Here is a 21,452-nt window from a genome sequence, read left to right on the forward strand (position 1 = left end):
ACGCCTGTGTGTATGTGTGGGGTTTTCTTAAGTACAAAAATCTATAGAGGTAAATAACAAACTTCAGCTGAGAAGATGCTGGAGCTCAGTTTGCCCCCATTAACCCCCAGGAGTGTTGTAGCTGCCGGCTGCAAGCTGATTAAAACCCAGGGGGTGGGGGGGACACGGGGACGCCCCGGGGGCCACAGGGGACACGGGGTACGAGGCCAGCCCTTCCCTGCAGCGCTCTGCCATTTCGGAGGCTCCCAAGGCCGGCACGGGGGGGGGTCCCCGTCCATTTACTTGTGTGTCCCGCGGGCACGGTAAACGCGCCTGGGCCCTTCGGGGTGAGGGGCTCCGTGCTGCAAGCGGCCCCGAGCCCCAGTTAAAAGGGGTCCGGGGGGGGGGGAGGCTGCTGTCCCCCTCCTCCGGTGCCACCGTCCCCGTCCTCGCCGGGCTGCGCTGGCCACATCAAGCTCTGCCGCTCGGGGGACGCCAGCTGCGAGGGCAACGTGCGCTATATATGTAAAAAATAGAAATTTGGGGGTTACAGAGAGGTTGTGCAGTGTTCTCGGGAGCTGGGGGTGCTGTGGGCGCCGGCAGCGGCCATGCCTGCACTTGGGGGGGCAGCCCGCGGCCCCGTCCCGCTCAGCGATGCCGGGGGTGCTGTCCCCCTTTCCGCTGGCCGGCCCCCGACCCATTTCTGTGGGAGACGCGGGGGGCATCTTTGGGGTGTCCCATGGGAAGGGGGAGCCACCGGCACGGTTGCAGCGGGGTCCGGTGGCAGCTGCGCAGCTCGGCGGGGGCGGCGAGCCGCTCGTTCCCTCTGCCCAGCTCCTTGCGCCCGTGGGGTCCCGTGGGGCCGCGGCCCAAAGCGGGTGCTGGCGGGGGTCCGGAGCAGGCGGCAGGTCCCCGGGGTCCCCGTCCCTCCCCTCACAGCTCAGTTGGAGAGGAAATCGATGGTGGCTCGGACCGTCTTGGCAGTGCGGATGTCCATGGCGGTGACCTTGATCTCCGTGTCCCCGAACTGCATGCTGGCGCGGATCTCGCGGCGGCCGCGGGCCGGGCCGCCGGCATCGCCCAGGGCGTCCAGCTCCAGGCTGATGGTGCCGCACTTGCGCACACCGGGGTCGGTGATGTAGATCACGTCGTCAGTGGCGCAGCAGTAGATGTTGATGATGGTCTTGCGCTGGCCCGGCCGGGCCGGGCAGTAGCTGCGCTGGACCACCTCCCCCAGCGCCACGGACTGATCGACAGAGACGAACTTCTCAAAGATGTCGGTGCACCAGTTCTTGCCCTCCTTCACCAACAGCTTCTCCCGCGGGTGCTTCCCCTCCACGAATTTGTTGAGCACCCCCACGCCGTAGGTCAGGGGGGAGCGGCGGACGCGGACGATGGTGGGGTCGAGGCCGAAGAGCACGGCCCCTTTGAGGATGGTCAGCCCCACGTCTTGGGGGATGATGACACGGCAGGCGGAGCCGAAGGCCGCCTGGACGGCGCGCTGCAGCATGGCCGACTCGGCGAAGCCCCCCACCAGGAAGAGGAACTTGATGCCTTGGACCTCCGGCTTCTTCAGGAGGTCGCCTGGGGAGGGAGGGGAGGCGTGGGGCAGGGCTGGGGGCTGGGGGCTGCCCGCGGCCCTCCACCCCCGCCCCGGCGGGGACGGGTGCTGGGCACGGTTCGGGGTGCCGCCGCAGGGTGCCAGGGGAGGGGGGCCCCCCCCACCGGGACCTACCGATGTGTTTGATGATCTGGCTGATGGTGGGCTGGAAGAGCTCGCTCATGGCCTCCGAGGACATCCGCAGCATCCCCTGGGACGACCACTTCACAAAGTTGACGCTGGGGAGGGAGAGAGGATCCAGGGCTGGCTCCCCCTGCCCCGGGGACCCCAGCAGCAGAGCACCCCACCCACCTGTGCCCTCTCCCCCTCCCCAGTTCAGGTCCCTCGGGGGCCACGGTCCCCCAGCCCTGCCGTTTGCCCGCAGCCGGGGTCTCACTTGCTCTTCTTGAGGGCCGTCTCCACGTTCTGGCCCCGGTGCTTGCGGTAGAAGTCGATGAAGGAGAAGGGCAGGGAGATGTTGAGGGGGCTGGCGCGGGAGGGGGCTGCCGCCCGCTTGCGAGCCTCGAAGGCGATGGTCAGGTCCACCCAGGCGGCGGGGCGCTTGGCCTTGAAGGTGGCGATGAAATCCTCCCCGAAAATGTGGCACAGCAGCTTCTCGAAGGCCAGGTCCACCCCCACGGCCCCGTAGGGACCCCCTGGGGAGCAGGGGGGGGCCCGGGTCAGGCAGCGTCCCCACGGCACGCACGTCCCCGTGCTCCCCATCACCGTGTGCCCAGACCCCCCCAGCGTCACCCAGCAAAGCCTGGGGTGGCTTCTGTGCGAGACCGCAGCCCCCAGCCCCACCGCGGCCCTGCTGTGGGGGATCAGGGTGGGGGGGACACGGAGGGGAGCCCCCTGCCCAGGGCTGGACCAGGGGACAGGGACGGGTCCTGCAGTGGTGGGGGGCATGGAAACGTCCCCCAGGAGCAGGGAGAGGGCAGGCAGCGTGGCTGCGGAGACAGCGGTCCCCTGGACCAGAGGGGACCCTGTCAGGGGTCCCTGGGTGATGCTCGGGGTCTCGGTGCCTCCCTCCCTGGCGTGGCTCTGCCGGGCAGTACCAGGGCTTTCCAGCCCCGTGCCCAGCTCTGTAGGGAAGCCCGGGCTGGTGGCCGTCACCCACGAGCCACCGTTCGTCTGGGGGTGCACGACCATCACGTCCCAAAATCTCACGCCCGGGATGGGCTGAGGCCGGGGGCTTCGCGTGCCCCCCGGGAGCAGGGGGGGAAGCCCGTGGCCATGGGCCAGGACACGTCCCACAGCCCCGGACACGTCCCACAGCCCTGCGTCACCCGTGCCCGGGTGGCCCTGGGGACTGCGATCCGCAGCACGCAGGGACACCGGTGGGGTTTCGTGTTCCCAAACCGGGGTGCCCCGGGCCCCTGCCCCTGTCCCACCTGCAGCCGCCCTGGTGCCCCTGTCCTGCCCTGCACCCTCTCCCACCCACATCCCCGTCCAACTGGCACCCCCCAGCCCAGCACCCCTGTCCCACTCTGTCCCCCCCCGCCCAGCACCCCGTCCCACCTTGTCCCCTTGAACCCAGCACCCCTGTCCCACCCTGTCCCCCCCAGCCCAGCACCCTTGTCTCCCTGACGCCTGCAGCCCAGCACCCCATCCCACCCTGTTCCCCCCCAACCCAGCACCCTGTCCCACCCTCTCCCCCCAGCCCGGCACCCCAGTCCCACCCTGTCCCCCCCAGCCCAGCGCCCCCCTTTGCCCCCGGCCCAGCACCCAGTCCCACCCTTTGCCCCCCAGCTCAGGGCCCCCCTTTGCCCCCCAGCCCAGCACCCCCCTGTCCCCCCCAGCCCCTGCCCTGTGCCCCGCTGACACCAGGGGGTGCCCCAGCCCCAGCCACCCCCCCCGCAGGGGCCGGGGAGGGGACCCGGGAGGGGACCCCCGCCCGGGAAGGGGTCGCCGGGGGGGGCAGGGTGGGGCTGGGGGCCGCAGCCCACCGGAGGCTTTGTACAGCTCCTTCAGCGTCCCCTGCGGCTTCTCGATCTGGTGCACGGTGAGGTCCACCGTGCCGCCGCCGCAGTCCGCCACGATGTAGCGGTCACCTGCGGGCAAGGACAGCGGCCGAGTCGGGGTCCCACGTCCCCCCCAGCCCCGCGCCTGAGCCCCCGGGACGCCCACCCCGTGGGCTCGGAGCAGCCGCCGGGACGTGGCCCCTGGGCCGCAGGCCTGCGCTGTCCCCAGGGAAAAATGCAGCTTTAACCAAAATATGGGGTTTTTTGGGCTCCCCGGGGGGCTCCACCACAGCGGGGCCATCCAGCCCCCCATCCCCTTGCCCAGGATGGCCCCGGGGGCCAGGCAGCACCCGTGGGGGCTCCTGCTTGTGCCCATGCCCCACAGCGAGCCCTTCCCAGGGGTCTGGGGTCTGCCCGTCACCCCTCCTACCTGCCTGCATTTCCGACCAGAGCTCCCCGACTCCCGACTCCACCAGGAAGGTGCGGCTGTGGCGGGATCGCCGGAGCTGCTCTCGGGCTGCGGGAGAGAGCGGAGGGGCCGCCGTCAGGCTGTGGGGCACCGGGGCCAGGAGCACCCCTGGGATCCCCCCCGGCGGGCAGGGAATGCCGTGGGGGGCTGCACTGGGAGCACTGGTTGCCTGCTCCCCTCCAGCCGGGACACCCAGTGTGGCCCCAGCTCCATCATGGAGGAGCTGGTCCAGCCGTGCCGCTGCTCTGCCTGGGATCCCGCAGGATCCCACCTGGCCGCACCCAGCCCGCGGTGCCCGGGGCGATGCCGCCCCTTCCCCTCTTCTCCCCAGCCCGGGTGGGGTTTCCTCCGCTCCCCCCCCCGTCCCGTGGGGCAGGGGACATCAAAGCCGCCCGCAAGGGCAGGGAGATATTTGGAGAAGGTGGGGTTATCCCGGCCTATTTTCAGCACGCCGAGATGGACACGGCCCACCAACTTCGTTAGCTTCGGCCCCGGGATGCAGCTCGAACCCTTCCGTGAATCCGGACGCGACGCCGGCTCTCCGGCCAAACGCAAGACGAGGACTGCGGGCACCGGCAGGTCCCAGCTCCGGGGCTCGGTCCCGGCTGGGCAACGCGGCTCTGCCCCAGTAAAGCCCCGGCTCGGCGGCCGGAGCAGAGGGGACCCCCGGGTCCCACGCATGGGGGGAGCATCCCTGCAGGCAGCTCAGCCGAGGGTCTCGGCCGGCTCCGGAGCAGCTGGTGGATCCTCTCCCTATTCCCGGGGTTACGGCATCGACCAGGGAGGCCAGTGTGGGACTGGGAAGCCTGAGGGCTTGGCCCGTACGGAGGGGCCGGGCTGGGGGAGAGGGGAGGCGAGGAGCCGGGGTGGCCGAGGCCGAGCGGAGCTGCTGGCAGGAATCCAGGGCGGCTCCAGCTGAGCCAGCAGAAATGGCTCCGGCTGAAAATGCCGGGAAAGGGAAGGGGAGAGGCGGCCCGGGGAGCTGGGGTGGTGCGGGCAGAGATCAAGGGCGGGCTGGGCAGAGGCCATGGGGACACACAGCTGGGATGCTTCCTGAGAAAGCAGCCATCGCCTGCCCCGGCCGTGTGGGCTTGGGAAGCAGGGAACGGGGGGCAAAGGGGGGCGCAGGGCTCCCCGGGGGGAGCGGCCACTGCCTCCTGCTCGCTGCCTTGGCACGGTGCCCCCTCATCCCTGCCTCAGTTTCCCCCATCCCCAGAAGACGCCGCGGGCCAGGGGTCCCTGTGGCAGTGGGACCAGCCCTGCCCTTGCAGCGGTGTGCGGGATCGCTGCCCTCGCTCTACGGCCGCGGAGCAGCCGCCGCGGGCTCACCCCGACGCACGCCGGTGCTGCACAGAAACCCAAACGGCTTTTGCCGGAATTGGTCGCATTTGCTAAAGTACCAGAGAAGGGAGAATTATAGGGAAGGGGATGGGAAAGCGGAAAAGAGCCGGGAGTGGAGGAGGATGGGGAGGGAGTGAGTGCCCCAGCAAGGGGCCGTGGCAGGGGGGCCAAGGTGCCTGTGCTGGGCTCAGGAGGGAGCACGGGGGTCTCTGGGGAGAAACACCCATGCTGGAGAGCCCCGGGGGGCTGCCTGTGCACCCCCTGCTCGTGGGGGCTGGGCTGCAGGCAGCAGCAGCTCCCCAAGAACGGCCCCTGCGCTCCTCGCTCCTTTGCCGGCCGTGGTTTTGCTCTGTCCCCAGAGCCCAGCGAGAGGCACGTGCCGGGACCGTAACCCAAACCAGCTCCCTGCCAGGCTGCTGGGGAGCCAGGGCTGCTCCCCGAGCCCCTCCGCTGCCCGGGCAGGACCGGGACCTTGGGGCAGGGGTGTGAGAGCCCCTGGATGGATGTACCTGGGGCTGCGCCTCTCCGGCCGGCTCCCCGGCACCCCGCTCCAGGGTTGCCCGTGGTGCTCAGCCCGGGGACCCCACTGAGGCTGAGCTGCGCCCCAAGGCTGCCTCAAACCCCATCCCCGGCCGCTGATGGACCCTCAAAACCCGGCTTGCGGGGCTGAATCCCTGCCTGCTCCATCTCCTGCCATTCCAGCCCCCCACCCTGCCAGGACCCTCTGCCTGCACCCGTCCGGCAGCTCCCGTTCCCCCGCGGCCACTCACCCTGCCGAAAGCTGGAGTCGATGGGGTGGTCGGGCGCCAGCCCGTTGGCCGGGGGTTTGCAGCTCAGGTCGATCAGTTGGTGGAGGCGAAGTTTCCTGCAATAAATGGAGGCGGCTTCGGGCTCCAGCGCGATCAGCAGCTGCTCGGGGTTCTCCGGGGACACCAGCCCGGCCTGCAGGGAGGTCGGGGCGTCAGGGCCGGGAAGGTGCTGGTGCACCGGGGCGTCCCTGCTCGCCGCGCCGTGCTCTGGCAGGGCTCTCCCATCCCTGGCCTTAGCCCATCGCTTCTGCCTGTATAGGTACCATATGTTGCACAGCAGTCCTACGCGTTACGGCTGTGCGCCAGGCACCGCTCGCTAGCTCCTGCCTGTCCCCAGGACCCCACGGCAGCACAAAGCACCCAAGGGGCACCCCTCATCCCTGGGGGAGCACACGTCCCCGCCCCCAGTCCCCCCCTTGCTGCACACCCTGCTCCGAAATCCTCCCACCTCGCCAACACCAGGTTTCAAAGACAACCCTTGCCCAACAGCAAGAGGCCAGATCTTATTCCTCGGGCGACAAGGACACGCCAGAGACCCGTCGTTATGCGGGCAGCACCCACGGGGAGAGGCGGGGAGGAGGTGCCCCCCGGAGAGCACGGCCTCCGGCGAGGGTCACGGCGCAGAACAGCCCCCCGGGGTCCCCTCACCTTGTAGGCAGCCTCCCGCATGAACTGCTTGGCCGGCTGCTTCCAGATGGCGGGGACGGTGATCACCCAGCGGATGGCATCCCGCGCCGGCAGGGATGGGCACTGGTCCCTCAGCTCCTGCCGGGCAAGGGGCAGCAGGTGAACCCCCGGCCGGAGCATCGGGGCTCTCGGTGAAGGGCGAGGGAGCGACCCGTGGGGAGGACGGCACGCACAACTTGCTTGGGGAGGGAGAGCAGGGCTGTGCGATGGTGCGGGGAGACCCGGCTCGGGTGCTGGGGGGCCCTACCTGCACGGCCTGCTGCTTGAAGAAGCGGAGCGCGTGGGCAAACACCTCCAGCGCTTGCATTTTCTTCCCGTTGACAGCTTCTAGTTCGGTTTTCATGGTCAGGTCCTGCCGGGAAGAGCAGTGACAGCAACCAGGTCATGCAGGGTTCTGGGATGTGGCTGGCATCCCATCCCGGCTCCATCAGCAAAAATTCCCCCCCCTGCAAAGGGCTAAAACATTGCTACGTGTGAAGTGTGTGCACAGCAGACAGGGAGCTGGGTGCGCTCGGTCGGGACGCTGGCGATCAGAGGTTTTGCTTGTAGCCCCTCTCCAGCCCTCCCATGTTTCTGCTCCCCCCGCCGAACCCTTCTCTTTGCTTTCTGCAAAGCGGGATAAATCCCTGGGGCCAGCTCGGCTCTCATCCAGCCCGGCCAGGTTGCCCGCGGGTCCCCCGGGGAGGTCGGGATGGCAGCAGGGACTTACGCTGGTGCTGTGAATCTTCATCTTAAACTTCTCGAAGTAGAACCAGTCGCGGGCTTCCTCGGGGTCCAAGTCGTGGTAGTAGTCCCTGGCGGTGTAGCCGAAGCTGTGGAAGGTGCCCTCCGGTGTCAGCAGGAGGCTGGTGGGGGTCTTCTGGTTGGCGACCCCCGGGTCCCCTCCTTCCCATTTCCTGCAAACGGGAGCCGGGAGCAGCCCGTGAGCCTCACGGCCAGAGGATGGGTCCTGCCCCGTTCCATTTATTTACAGGGACAAAGAAGGGACCAACGTCCCTGGGAAGGCTTTAACCCCTGTGCAACCCCTGCAGGGCTCTCTGCACCCACGCAGGTCGTTATAACAGCGCTAACGAAGAGGCGTTCACCCCATCCTCCCGCCCAGCGCGAGACCCATTTTGCAGGCTCCATCCACCCGCCGCTGCCAGGCGGCATCCCTCACCCGTGACGGTGGGGATGTTCATTGCCTGGCCCGGCTCCATCCCTGCCTCCCAGCAAGCTGATTTCCAGCCCCTTTGGGCAAAAAACCCTTTAAGAGGCCTGGGAGCAGCTCTCGGGCCTCTGGCTGCTCCTCACCTCATCATGTGGATGGCCTCGGGGTCGCTGGAGAAGCTGAAGGCGTAGCCGCTGGAGGTGGTGCCGAAGTCGATGGCCACCACCACGGCGAAGGAGGCGGTTTGCTGGGAGCGAGCCTCGCTCCTCTGAAACGCAAGGGCAGCCGTGAGGGACGGGCTCTGCCTGGGGGGCGAGCGCCGAAGCAGGGCTGGCTGCTTCGGGAAAAGGGGTATGCAAAATAAAAACGTGTGAAGGAGTTAATTTTTCCTGGATCAGGCAGTCGCTGTGGTTTTCTTTGCAGTGATGCTGACAACACGGGGCAATTCCTCCTCCTCCACAGCTCCAAATCACCTCCAAATCACCGAGAGGAGGGACTGGGGTGCTCTGGGGGTCCCTGTGGCAATTCCCAAAGACAGGCTCATGGGACAAGGGGATTTATAGAATCATTAAGGTTGGAAAAGACCTCTGAGATCATTGAATCCAACTGTTTGGGCAACCCCGGAGCGGGATGGGTGCTTGCAGCCTCTGCCCACGAGGGCTGCCTGGGGCGGTGGCGGGGGGGTGTCTCCATTTCTTCCCGGGTTGGGGTGGTGCTGAGCCCTCCACACTTGAACTCTGGCAAATTTTAGCTGCGATTCCCCAAAACCTTCCCTGTTCCCAATATTAGTCCAAGGGAGCTTGTCCCAAGTGTCCCCGTGGGTCACCCAACCAAAAACCTTCCTGGCCCAGCTGCTTCAGGGGGTTCCCCCTGCTGCTTCCTACAGCTGATGCTTTTCTGGCCCTGCCTTTGGGCCCCCGTCCTGCGTCTCTTGGCCCCCTGGCCCCCGGCCAGCCCCCGTGACGGCGGACGGAGGTGGCAGGGAACAGCGGTGCCGAAGGAGCCACGAAGACGTGGCGAGCCCCGTGCCCGTGCCCCCGCCCCGCGCTGGGGCCCTTGCCTGCCGCAGCCTCCTAGCACGTGGGGCAGACACGGAAAGCTAAAAGCCCTCATTAACTTTTAAACGTATCCAGATTTGATAAGCGCAGACATTAGCTCGCCACGAAAAAAGCCAGCGATTAGCATGGGTGAAGTGGTTGTCTGAGAAATGTGCATGTTCAGGGATCTGCGAGGACAGCGAGCACTGGGGAGGAACGGGCTCCGGCACGCTCCCCGCATGCATCCCTCCACGCCGCGCAGTCCCCTGGGACGCCCCGGTATCAGCAAACTGAGGCCAGGAGCTTTGCAAAGAGTTAAACTTATGCTGGTGTTTCCTCCGGTTCCTCTCCTGCCTCCTGCTAACCTCCTGCGCTGGAGAAATCCCGTCCCATAAACCCCACAGCTAAGGGGGGATTTGGGCCCCAGCGACAGCCTGACCCATCCTTCGGCTGATACCGGGGTGTGCGGTAGGGATGGCAACCGGACTGGGAGGGGAGGCGGCGGGGGGTGACCACTGATCAGGGATGGATCAGAGGGGGCAATGCCGGGGAGACGGACCCCCGCGGCCCCGGGGGACCCCACAACGGCCTTACCGGTGACTGGGAGGGCGTCAGCGGGGCGATGCTGCAGCTGTCGTGGGGTGTCCCCGGGGAGCCGGGAGGGGACGGCGTCAGGCACCGCTCGCCGTTGGCACCTGGGGACGGAGCAGGGTGAGGCTGGGATGGGCCCCGGCCCCTCCTGAAGACCCTTCCCCAAGGTGGGGGCAACGCGTGACATCCCGAGGAAGACGCAGCCGGTGCGGGAGCAGAGGGGTCAGAGTCGCGGCAGGGGCTGCTCCCGGTGGGCTCCGCATAAGGTAATTCGGGGCTTGGGGAGCTTCCCACACCTTTTTCAACCATGTGTAAGGAAGGATCTAATCAGCACTGATTAAATTAGCAAATGAGGAACCCCTGGGAGGTGTTATAAGGAGGTGCAGGTAGCAATTGCACCTGGTGTCAGCACTGGTGAGCTCACAGGGGTCCCTCCCTCCAGGCACAGGGCTCAGGCAGAGGAGGGGGACAGCGGTCCGAGAAGGGCCGCAGGACCCAGGGACCTTCTCCTGCGGGGCGTCAGCTCTTGCTCAGCAAGAAGATGGGGCAGGGTGAGTTGGTCGTGGTGTTTCAGGGAGGGGTTCAGCTCGCTGGTGTGGGCAGGCTTTGGTGATGAGACACGGGCTCAAGGTCTTCTCCATCACCGGAGAGGAACCGGCACGCAGAGGAAGAGTTGTCCCATCCCGAAGCCAGTGTCTAAAGTAAGCCAGGTGAAGCTGCAAGCCCAGTTTCTCCCCGTTGACTCTACAGAGACCCGTGGTGGTGGCTGCAGATGGAGACACTTCCCCTGGAGCCGAGCAATCCGAGGGGATGGGTCCTGCCTTGCCCGTCTGAAGGGGACCAGAGAAGTGGAAGAGCAGTGGCCTTCGACTGGCAAAGGAGCAGCCGGGTCTAATTCCTTGCAGCTGACGACAGAAGAGTCAGGACTAAGAAGCCATGACGTGCTTGTAGCAGTAAGGGACGCGGTGGTTCTCCGGAGCTGCCTATTTTTACATCAAGACAGCCATCATCACACAAATACCCGCGAGTTCAGCCTGGTGACGGCTGGCAGGGATGACTGCAAAGGATGCCAGGCGCTGCTCTGGGCAAGCAGCTGAAACGCTTGTATCCAGCGGGAAAGGGGGGAAAACTTGGGAAAGAGACGCTGGTGAGCTGCTGGGGCAGAGCAAGGGTCTGCAGCACGAGGCCAGGGAGAGCCGGGCCCTCGGGGAGGGGACACGTGCCCGGCTTGGACCCGCGGCCACGCTCCAGAACAGCCCAGTTTGGCGGAGACGTGGTGACTCCTGCGTGAGCCGGCGATAACGCGAGGTTTAGCCGGCGTGGGGAGCGGAGGGAGGCTCGTGCTGTCTCGCACTGCAGTGAGACACGGGGACAGGCACCGCGGTGCAGCCGCTGCATGGTCACCCTTGCTTTGCGGCGCCTGGCCCGATGGGGCTTTCCTCCTGCTCGAGAGGCCAGCCAGCTCTGCGTCACCTCGGGTGACCCCCACCAGCTCCTCCAGCAGCAGAAGCCTTGTCCCGGGGATCCCCGTCAATCCCGGTGTGTCAGCCGGGGCTGGGGCTGCTGCGGAAGCCCCGGTGGGACGCCTGGCCCCCAGCCCAGCCAGTGCCGGGACGGGGTGAGCCCCGGGGCTGTCCCGTGTGCCCGCGGCGGGGGCTGCCTGCTGCCTGCGCTCCTCTTGCCACATGGCTCCAATTAGCAGAGGGGATTAATCGTCCGCCCTGTGAAAGCAGGAGCCGGTAGATGGGCTCCAGCTGTTGGCGGGGGGCAGCCGGGAAGGGGCTGGTGCAGTCGATGGAGCGGGGCTGCCTTTCCCAAGGGGCTTGGCCGGCCCCGGCTCTGGCCATGCTGGGAGTGGGATGTGGGGTCCAGGCGGTGACACTGGGGAGGCTGAGGGACTGTCCACCCCAAGGGCTCTGCCGGGACCCACGCTTTGGGCTTGCCTCCCTGGCCAGGAGGCTCCGTGCCGGGATCTGGACCGCAGGAGCAGGGATAAGCAGCCACCCACTCCCAGCTGGACTCTGGAGGGGCTTGGGGCCGGAGGAGGCTCCTCGATCTTTCCTCAGAGAAGCATAAAACTCGGGCTCACCTCTGCCAGAGCATGCCGGCAGCTGGTGTCCCTGTCCAGGCAAATCCACCCCAGCTCCCACTGTGACCGGTTGGCACTAGGATGCCCAAGGGGCAGCTCCCTGAATCCCTCTGGCAGCTTGGGAGCCCCAGAGCCCGCAGCGGGGTGCTCCGGGACCCCCAACAGCAGCAGCCGTAGGGCGGGGGCCGGGCTCAGGCGTGCGGGCACCCCCCCTGTCCCAGCAGCGGGGGTCCTGGCCGCTCCCCGCTGCTTCGTCTCCTTGGCTGGCCAAAAGCTGAGCCGCCGGCACGTCGCTCGCCCCAGGCTCAGCACCGCAGTGCCGCGTGCCCCCCGGGAGCTGTGCCGCCGGGCTCGGCTGCTCCCTGCCGCAACGCAGCTCCGGTCCCTTCACACCTGCTCTGTAAGTGCCTTTCGCTGTATCGCATGTCTGTGCCATGAATATTTGATCCCCGACAAAGAGGAACGTCCCTCCGGGTGTCTCTGCGTGCCGGCAGAGCCGCGCAGCGGGGGGAGGCCGGTGTCCCCCGGCCGTGGGGGAAAGCATCGCCTGGGCTGGGCAGGGAGCTGGCAGCTCAGCCGGGCTTCGACCCTGGGGCTCTGTGTGCGTGAAGGATCTTTCTCGCGGGTCCAGAGCTGGCATCCACCAGCGTGTGGGCACCGGGCTCCTAGTGATCTGGGGGGACTCCGCAGGGGGTTAATTCTTGCAGTCGCCTCTTTGCTCCGGCTGCTCCCCGGCTTGCGTTCGCCAGGTCAGGTTTCCTGGCCGCAGCTGGTTCTGGTTACCCCAGCGCGGAGGCAGCGTGGGGGGCTCCGGCGGGAGGATGGCTGTGGAGGGGACGGAGGGCTGGGGGAGCAGTGGGGGACGCCTGGGTGTGCGGGGAGGCAAAGGGAGAGGGGCCTGAAGCGTCACGCTTGCAGAGAGCTTGTCTCTGCCGGTGGGGGGACGGGGATGGGACAGGAGCCCCTCCACCCACTGCCGTCCCCGCCAGGCACCCTCCTTACCCATCCTGTGACCCTGCACCCCGGGCTCCAGGAGCGTCGCCATGGTGGCCTCGCCTTCCTGCCTGCAAGAGAAGGAGGAGGGATGATGGGACGAGTGTCTGTGTGCCCGGCAGCGCTGGCTGCCCCCTCGGCATCGGGGTGCACAGCGTGCTGTGGGCTGGGGTGCCCATGGGCTCCCCTTACCCCCTGAGCGTTCCTGGGCGAGCCCAGGCTCAATCCCCCCTCGGAGACCCAGCAGGCAGAGGGCTGGCTGTCACCCTGCAGCCCCTGGGACCCCGCAGGAGCAGGGGCTGCAGGTGGGAGACCCCAAAACCTGGGGGTTCAGGTTGCAATAGGGTGCCGGAGGGTGGGGGCTCTGCCTGCCCGTGGCGGGGGGCTGTCCCGGTTCGGTGCGCACCCCATCGGCACTGGCCAGGCTCTGGCGCGGCCGCTGCGGGAGCGGGGGAAGCGGGTTCCTTTCATTAAGCGGGTCAGACAGATGTGCGTGATACAGATGTGTGCAAAGCACCGTTCCACCAGCGTGGGGTCCGCGCTGCAGATTTTTAGGCTTGACCAAAGAAAGAAACTGAGGGCAAGCGATCCTTAAAGTTATTTTCTTAATTGAAGCAGTCGCTGCCCAGGGCCAGGCTCCCTGCAGCATGGTGGCCATGCTCGCAGGAGCGGGAACGGCCGAAAGCGTCCCTGCCCGTCCTAGGGGTTGTGACCCAGTGTTGACCAGCTCCAAAACTGCTTCCCCGGCTAAGAAACTGGCTCCTGGCTCTCTGCCTGATGCGAGAGCATCCCATCGCCTCCGAGACTGCCTGCCCTGCACCGGCTGCTTTCATCCCGCGGAGCCGCAGGCTCAGGACAAGGCTTAGCTCATCGGGGGGAGGCTTTGCTCCAAGCCAAACCCACCCACGCGCTGCCGGCCAGATCCTGCTCTCGGCAGCCTCCCGAGAAAAAGGCTTGTGCTAAAAAAGGCAGGTGGTGAGCCTTTCCCTGGAGCAGGGGGGCTTCTGCTCCGGCCACCCTGGCGGAGGCGGCAGCGAGGGGCTGAGCGAGGAGGAGCTGTGGCCGATGCAGGCTGCGGGTCAAACCGCAGTGGGGAAGGTGGTGCTGGTGGTCCCGGGAGGGCACGGGGGGGATCTGGCAGGCTGAGGCTGTCAGAGGGGCCTCTCCACCAAATCTGGGCTTTCCATGATGTTGGGAGGGTGCCCTGCAAGGACGTGCTCAGGGCATCGCCCCTCCAACGCTGGGAATTTGTGTCTCCTCCGGCAGAAGCTCTGCCCAGGGCTTAGCTTGCATTTTTGGTGTCCGTTTGTCCCATCTGCAGGTCAGACATGCCTCGTGCTGCTCTGGGGCCAGGTCGGGGGTAACCCCGGCTCTGCCACCGCGGAGCCCAGCCTGACGGGGCTGTGCAGGGACGTCCTCCATGTCCCCGGGGTCTGAGGTCCCGCGGGAGGCTGCCTGCATCCCGCTGGTGCATGGAGCAGGCAGCAGCAGCGAGGCCCCAGGCTCTGGTGGCTCAACGGTTTCATTCCCTGCCCTCCATGGCCGTGGGATGGTCTGGGCAGTCGGTCCGGAGCCTGTGCAGACCCTCAGGCTCCGGGTGGCTGAAATCCTCCAGCTCAGCAAGCCAAACTGACAGCAGGTCTCGCCAGAGGGGTTGGCTGATGGCCACCTTCGTCCCCAAGCTGCCAAGCCCCTGTCTGGGGTCCTGGCGAGGAAGGTGGGTGGGCTCAGCCCACCCTGGCAGCTCAGGGCAGCACACCAAGGGGTCGAGGTGTCCTCCAGCCCCCCGAGGGGTTTCGTCCGGCCGTGCCTCTCCTTGTGCAGTGCTGGAGACCCGGCCTCTGCGCCCCGTGCTGGCCGGGCGCTGGCGAGGCTTTGGGGTACCCAGCGAGCCCAGCAATCCCAGCCGGTGGGCACAAGTGGATCCCTCCCTGCCCATGCACATGCGTGCCAGCCGGGCACACGCCTGCGGCGAGCGCAGCCATGCAGATCCCCTGTGTCCTCCAGCGCTGTCCCCATGCAGATCCCGGGCAGTGATCGCTCCGCCTGCACACGAAGCTGCCTGCGCCTGCGGCCCCTTCCAGGGACATGGGCTGAAGCCCCTGGCTCTGGGGGGCCCTGCCAGGGAGAGGGTCCCGGCGGCTCCCGGCGCTGGCTCGGGCAGCTTGTGCAGGAGCAGCGTTTTTGAGGACTTTCCACCATTTCCGCCTCTGCAGGGGCTCACGGAAACGGGGAAAGGAAACAAGTTTGGGACGGCTTCAGGGCAGCCGAGAGGCGCAGGCGGACAGGCAGGACACCGGGGCCTGGGCACGGCCTCGCCGAGCGTGGCATGGGGCCACCGGTGTCGCTGGGCACGGTGCCCCCGCAGTGCCCCCAGCTTCGGGGGGGGCTCGGGGCAGCTGCAGGGCTGGGCTCCAGATGTGCGGGAGCAGGAGGAGGTGTTCGTCCCCACAAGCCTCTTGTGCCGGGAGGGAGCACATCTGGGGGGCTGGGGAGCCCCCGGATCCTCCGGGCAAAGCTGTTGGCTTTCCATGGCCATTGTGGGAGCCCTCCCCTTCCTGCTGCCATCGCTCGGCCGTGGCCGGGACACAGGAGCCAGTGGGATGTCCCCGGCATGGCTTGCCCCGGCGCGGGGCTGCCATGACATTTGCAGCCCCTGCGCGGTGCTGGCACGTCATGGCGCTGTCCCTGTGGTTCGTGGGGGTATCCCCACCGGTCGCGGCAGTATTCCCCAGGACGGGGTGCGCAGGGGACGGGGTCCACGGAGGCACAGGAGGCGTTCAGCGCAGCAGTCCCCTCTCCCAGCCATGCCCGCAGCCTGTATCAGCGCTGGGGAGAGGCCCCCGGAGTCCCGACACCCCTCATCCCCCAATGCCAGTGTGCTCGCTCACCAGTGCCCCCAAACTGGGGAGAGACCCCAGATGTCCCAGACGGCTGGGGAGGTGACACCCTCACCCTGGCAAGGGGAAGAGCCGGGCAATGCTGGGTCCCTGCTGTCTCCGTGCCTCGGGCAGTGCCTCTGCTGGTCCCCAGCTCCCACAAAGCCCCATGGCCACTTACCTCTGGGAGGGGGGACAAGGTGGGGACCCCTCGGTCCAGCCACCGCCTTCTCGCTCCAGCTGTGCTGGCCAGGTGCTGGCTCCCACCGCCAACGGCGATGCCCTCCTGCCCGCGGCTGCCGGCGATGCCCAGCGGCTCCGGCCCCGGCCTGCCCGCGCAGCCGGCCCCGCCGCGCAGCCCCCTGCTCTCCGGCTTCCTCTGCCTTCCCCGAGCGCCTTCCTCCCACTCCCACTCCCGGCCGGCGCCCGGCCCAGCCAGCGCCTCAAATTGCAATTCCAGCTGCAGATGTGGGAGCGGGAGGAGGAGGCAGGGCCAGCGCCGCCGGGAATGAAACCTAAACTCCCCACTCAGCCCGGGGCTCGCCGCAGCCTCCCCGAGTCGAGGGACCACGGGCTGCCAAGGGGGAACGGGCACCCAAGGGGGACGAGGCTCCCAAAACAGCCGGGGACGGGGATGCCAGGGGGAGAGGCACCGACAGCCCTCCACCTCTGCCGGCGCTGTCACCCCGTTAATTTGTCTTTTCTCCATCCCCACGTATGTTTCTCTCCCAGTTTTTGTCACTCTCTTAATCCTGCACCAGATGCAGCCCCATGGCTCTCTGTGCCTGTCTTAACCTGCCGCTGGCTCCCTGCCTATCTGTCTGTCCTGCCTGTCTGTCCATCTCTCCAGACATCCAGCCACCTCCTGACTTCAGAGCTCCGTTTCTCCCAGCCCTGCAGCCCCCCCAAGCCGTGCCGCTCTCCCGACGGGGTCCCTGGCTTGCGCTGTGCCGGGGGAGCAGAGCCGGGGGTCCCGAGAGCAGGAGGCAGGCGAAGGCTCTGCCCCGCGGCTCCCAAAGGTCTCCGTGCCGAGAAGAAACCGTCCGTGGAGGACTCAAAAGCACAGGCAGATCACTGAGATCATTGAGATAATTGGGATCGGTGAGATAATTGGGATCATTGGGATCATTGAGATAATTGAGACCAGTGAAATCGCTGAGATCACTGGGATCATTGAGATTATTGGGATCATTGAGATAATTCAGATCATTGAGGTCATTGGGATTATTGGGATCAGTGAGGTAATTCAGATCATTGAGATCATTGGGATCATTGAGATTATTGGGATCAGTGAGATAATTCAGATCATTGAGGTCATTGGGATCACTGAGATCATTGGGATCATTGAGATCATTGAGATTATTGGGATTATTGGGATCACTGAGATAACTGAGATCATTGAGATCATGGGGATCATTGGGATCATGCCTCGAGATCAAGAAGCCCCTGACCTGCAGATCGCTGCAGGCTGGAGGGGTGCTCTTATTAAAAACCTGCAAAGATATATAAAATGAAGGTACATAAAATTAGCATGGTACACGTAAATTGGATCCCAAAGGGATTGTCTAGCAGGTCCTAAACTGCCACGGGGAGCGGAGGCTCCGTGCTGCTGGAGCCACACCAGGAGAAACCTTGGTATCGTCGCTGGGACAGTCCCTGGGGGGCACGAACTGCGGGGGCCCAGCCGGGAGGCAGGACCGCGGCAGGACCGCCTGCCAGCGGGATGCCAGCACAGGCCGGGCATGGAAAGCCCTGCGGCTGGGAACGGGCATTGTCCGGGGACGCGGTGGCCCGGGGCGGGACGTGCCGGGTGAGCGGCGGTGACCAATGGGGCACACGCGGGCAGGAGCAGAGGGGCCACCGCAGCAGCGCCGTCCTGTGCCAGCGCCTGCTGTGCCAGGGGCCACCAAACATTGACGAGGGCAGGAGGGCGAATGCTGACGCGGCGGCGAGGAGCTGAGCCCTCTGTGCGGAGCCCGAGTCCCTCCCGGGGGCTCAGGTCTCTGAAGTGGAGGCAAAGCTGCTGGGCCTTTGCTCTTCTCCCTGGGCTGGGCAGCCCAGACACCCCGGTGATGGGCCCCGGAGGGCGAGTGCAGCCTGAGGGCCACGCTCCGCACTTGCCTCCCTGGGCTGTAGCCTGGGAGGGTGTTCAGGGACTCTGCCTCATGGATGTGGAAAAGGGCCGGCGTGCCCCTGATGTGCTGGTTGTCTGTCCGTCCCCCCGCGCACCTATCGATGCACACGCGCATCTATCCATCTCCTGACTCGCTATACCTGTGCATCCCTCCTGCCCGCACGCACACACGCTTATCTGCCTGTTGCTGCCTGCACCCTCCCCTCCTTCCCTTGCTGTAGCAGTGTCTGAGTCACTGGTCCCAGTTTGGGAACTGGGAAGAGCCTAGAAGGTGCCTGGATGTGTGCTGGGATGGGAGGGGGTTGAGCAGGCAGCTCCTGCAGGCAGGTCAGGCAGGAGCTGGGCAAAGCAGAGCTAGGGCTGGTCGCCGTGGGTTCCCGAGCAGGCTGTGCGTGCACACGTACATGGGCACGTAACGCACGCACACGCATGCACATGCATGCATGCACATGTTGCACCCTGGTTCCTGCACCGGCTGGAGAGAGAAAGCCGCTTTCCAGGGCATGAAGGGCAGCAGGTGCCCAGCTGTTCTGGGGCTGTACCAGTGCTGTACTGGGGCTGTACTGGGGCTGGTGGGGGTCGAGGTGACGGGCTGGGTGGCAGCAGCAGGGAGGTCTCAGCCCCCCCCCCGGCACCGTGCCCTGCATCGCTGCCCCGGAGCCGGGGTTGCTTCTGGAGGGAGAGGAGGAGGAGGGGAAGAGCGGGGCGGAGGGGGCTACGCCTGTGTTTTCGTCCCTGGCGCCTGGTCAAGAGATGAGGTAGCGCTTTCCGGTAATTGAGGCAAGGCCCATGGAAATGCCTCGGTGCGGCAGGAAGCCCGGGAGGAGAACGGGGAACCGGAGCTGGGAAGCGAGCGCCGGAGCCTGGCCAGGACGCAAAGCCTGGGCTCTGCCGGGGGGGAAACAAAGCCGGGGCCAGGCTGGTGCGTCCCCACACCGGCACCCCGAGCTGCTCCCGGGGCCGGCACCGGTGCCCCCTCCCCGGTGCGCAGGCGGCCTGTCCCCTCCTGCCCAGTTCACCCAGTTTGCTCCCGGGATGAGCAAAACAGAGAGCTGGTCCTTCCTGTGCCAGGACCTGCAGCGTGAGGAGGGCAACCTTCATCATCATCATCGTCATCGTCATCCCCTCCCATCGCCAGGGGTCCCTGCGTGGGGCTGGGGGAGCAGGATGGAGAGGCAGGCGGTGGGGCCAGTGCAAACGGGGGCGAAGGAAGGTGCCGCGAACCAGACCAAGGTCGGCACGACCTTGATGCCAAGGGGATCTCACGGGAAAGGGGTGCTGCCGCCCGCGGCTCCCCCGTCTCCGCGCTGGCACACCGGGAGCAGGGAGGGGGCAGACCCCGCCTGGGAAGGGCCGGCTGGCTTCCTTCTCACAGCACAGCCAAGGGCAGAGCAGGAGGCCGTGGGGGTGACGGCCAGGCGGGGTGGGTACCAGCCAATTTATGAATTTTCCTGTTTTTGGCCGTCCCACCCGCCATTCCCTGCAGTCCTGCAGCCCTCTTGGGCTGTGTTGGGTCCCTCTGCGGTCCTGCCCTGGCCGGCGTGCCCCCGTGCCCCATCTCACCACATGCTTGGACCGTGCCAAGGCTGACGGCCCCCGCTGCAGCTTCCCACGGAAACCACGGGGAGATGGAAAGCACCGGAGCGCAGGGGCCATCTGTGGTCATTGTGCACATGGTTCGGGACAGGCTGTCAGCAAACAGCTGTCACCAAACAGCCCGTGCCTCAATTTCCCCATTGCCAGAGGTTTCAGGGAGGGCTGCGCTGGGCATGGTGTGCAGAAACCTGGCTCTCACCAGCTGAGCCCCACAAAGCTGCCTGCGGCTGCCCCCAGACACCCCTCCCTGCCCGCCGCGGGCCATAGGGGCTGCTGAGCGGGGCTTGGGGTGCAGGTGGGGACGAGCCGGCTTGCGGCGCCGGTATTTGGCTGGCTGACCAGACAGCCACCAGCCAACGTGCCGTCACCCTGCCTGGCTGCTGGGTCTGGTCCCAAAGTGGTGATGTCCCGTCCGCCCCCCCCGAGGACACCGGGAGCCCCGCAGGCCCCGGCTGCTTGGTCTGAAGGAAATGATGGGGGGCTGCCCCCCCTCCGGCTGTGATCCGTGGGGTCTGGCCATGACCCCCCCGGCCGTGATCCACCCGGCGCCCCGCCACGGGGCTGGTGCTGGGAGAGGGGCGGCCACACACGCGCTCCTGCTCGTGCACACATACGTGCTTGTGCACACACACACGCACACAAAGCAAACTGCAGCCTTGCACAACCGCCCTTTCCTGCCAAACATGCCCTGCACACGCGTGTGCATATGCACACGCATGTGCACACGCGGCCCCGACTTCCCCAGGAAATGGCGGCAGGGCACAGCGCCTTCGCGGTGCTCACCGGACCTTTCATCTCCCCAGGCCCGGCATTGTCCCCCCGCCTGCCGCCATGCCAGCTTCCTTCCCGGCCTCTCCCCTTCCCCTGGCCAGCCCTGGCCGCCGGCACAGCCGAGGCCCGACGCCCAGCGGGGTCCCGCCTGCCCACCCAGCCGGACCCCCGGGTCCTCGTCCCAGCGCTGGGGTCCCTGCCGCGATGGAGGAGACGGAGGAGGAGGATGCACGAGGAGCCCAGCTGCTGCGGGGCCGCGGCTGTGCGCGCGGCGGTGTGTTACACCCGCACGCCGCCTGTCCCAGCCCCGAGTTCCCGCCAGCCAGGCGTCTGGAAAGCATTAGCCAGTCGGGACGGTGTGTTAGCTGCTAAGGAGGAGAGGACGTCAAGGCTGCTCCGGGTGCGCAGGCATGCACGCTGCGCTCCCCCCCGCTCCCCACGGCTCCCACCACCAGTCAGCGAATATTTCCTAAACTGGGTCAGCTGGAGTTCTCTGGGAAAGGAAAATAAACCTGGAGAGAGGGCCCGACTGGGCAGCACAGGGCTGGGGGAGGACAAGCGCAGCAGCTCTGCCTTGGGGACCTCTGCACCGTCCCAGCTGGGGGGATGCAGAGCTTCTGGGTCCCCTCCCGGTGCCCAGCTGTGCCCAGCTGTGCCCTTGCCTCTGCCTCCATCGCTCTCTAGTCACAGTCCCCATCTCGGTGGCCCTAATTCGCTGCTAAAGCCATCATGGGGCTGTGTACTTGGGGCTGCCTGTCCCCTGGTCTCTCTGCGGGACCCCCATCCGAGACCCCCTTTCCTCTGTGGGCACCGGGAGCCGGTGGCCATGGGGATGAAGGAGCCAGGACGGCTGCGGGACAGGGGGGCCTGCAGCAGGGAGCTGCTATTTCCCTGGGATTTTTGCCACCCCTCGGGGTTCTGGGGGTTTAAACCCAGAAAAAATCCTGTCTCAAAGTCCTGTGCATGGGGGAAATGTTTCTCCCTGTCTCCAGGACTGGAGCTGTCTGCCTGGGACCTGGGGAGGAGAAGCCCCTGCAGAGCTGGGGCATCCTCAGCCATCCAGGGCATCGCCGCTGGCTCGCCCCAGGCATTCCTCAGGAAGCAAAAAAGGAAGATTTCAAACCGAAATGGACCTTTCCACCCTCCTGCGTCCTGGGGGACCCCGTGTCCTGGCCCTGCTCAGGACAGACCCAGCAGCGCGGTGGGAAGGGGGGGCTCCCGCCGGCCTCCAGCTACAGCTCCCGAGACTGATGTTTCGGGTCCTGATAACCGTGAGCGGTGAAAAAAGGATGAGCAAAATGCAAAATGATGTAGCAAAGTGGTTGCAGCCAGGAACAAGGGAGCTGAGCGGCGTAGGAAGGAT

At 66.6% G+C, this 21,452-nt stretch overlaps 1 protein-coding gene across 1 annotated transcript; it reads right to left on the reverse strand.

Moving 5' to 3' along the window:
- Positions 1 to 7: 7 nt before the first annotated feature.
- Positions 8 to 16,022, reverse strand: HSPA12B (heat shock protein family A (Hsp70) member 12B). Its single transcript, XM_087737336.1, has 13 exons — positions 15,770 to 16,022; positions 12,719 to 12,780; positions 9,631 to 9,731; positions 8,143 to 8,267; positions 7,559 to 7,745; positions 7,097 to 7,201; positions 6,811 to 6,927; positions 6,124 to 6,295; positions 3,974 to 4,060; positions 3,529 to 3,633; positions 1,977 to 2,235; positions 1,715 to 1,818; positions 8 to 1,563 (listed from the first exon to the last, which is right to left on the reverse strand). Exons 2-13 carry the CDS (start codon positions 12,759 to 12,761, stop codon positions 920 to 922), a joined length of 2,049 nt encoding a protein of 682 aa, XP_087593462.1. The 5' UTR covers positions 12,762 to 12,780; positions 15,770 to 16,022; the 3' UTR covers positions 8 to 919.
- Positions 16,023 to 21,452: the final 5,430 nt, after the last annotated feature.

Source organism: Nipponia nippon, unplaced genomic scaffold (assembly GCF_047370975.1).
Source record: "Nipponia nippon isolate SJK-2023a ecotype South Korea unplaced genomic scaffold, ASM4737097v1 scaffold_6, whole genome shotgun sequence".
NCBI classification, from domain to species: Eukaryota; Metazoa; Chordata; class Aves; order Pelecaniformes; family Threskiornithidae; genus Nipponia; species Nipponia nippon.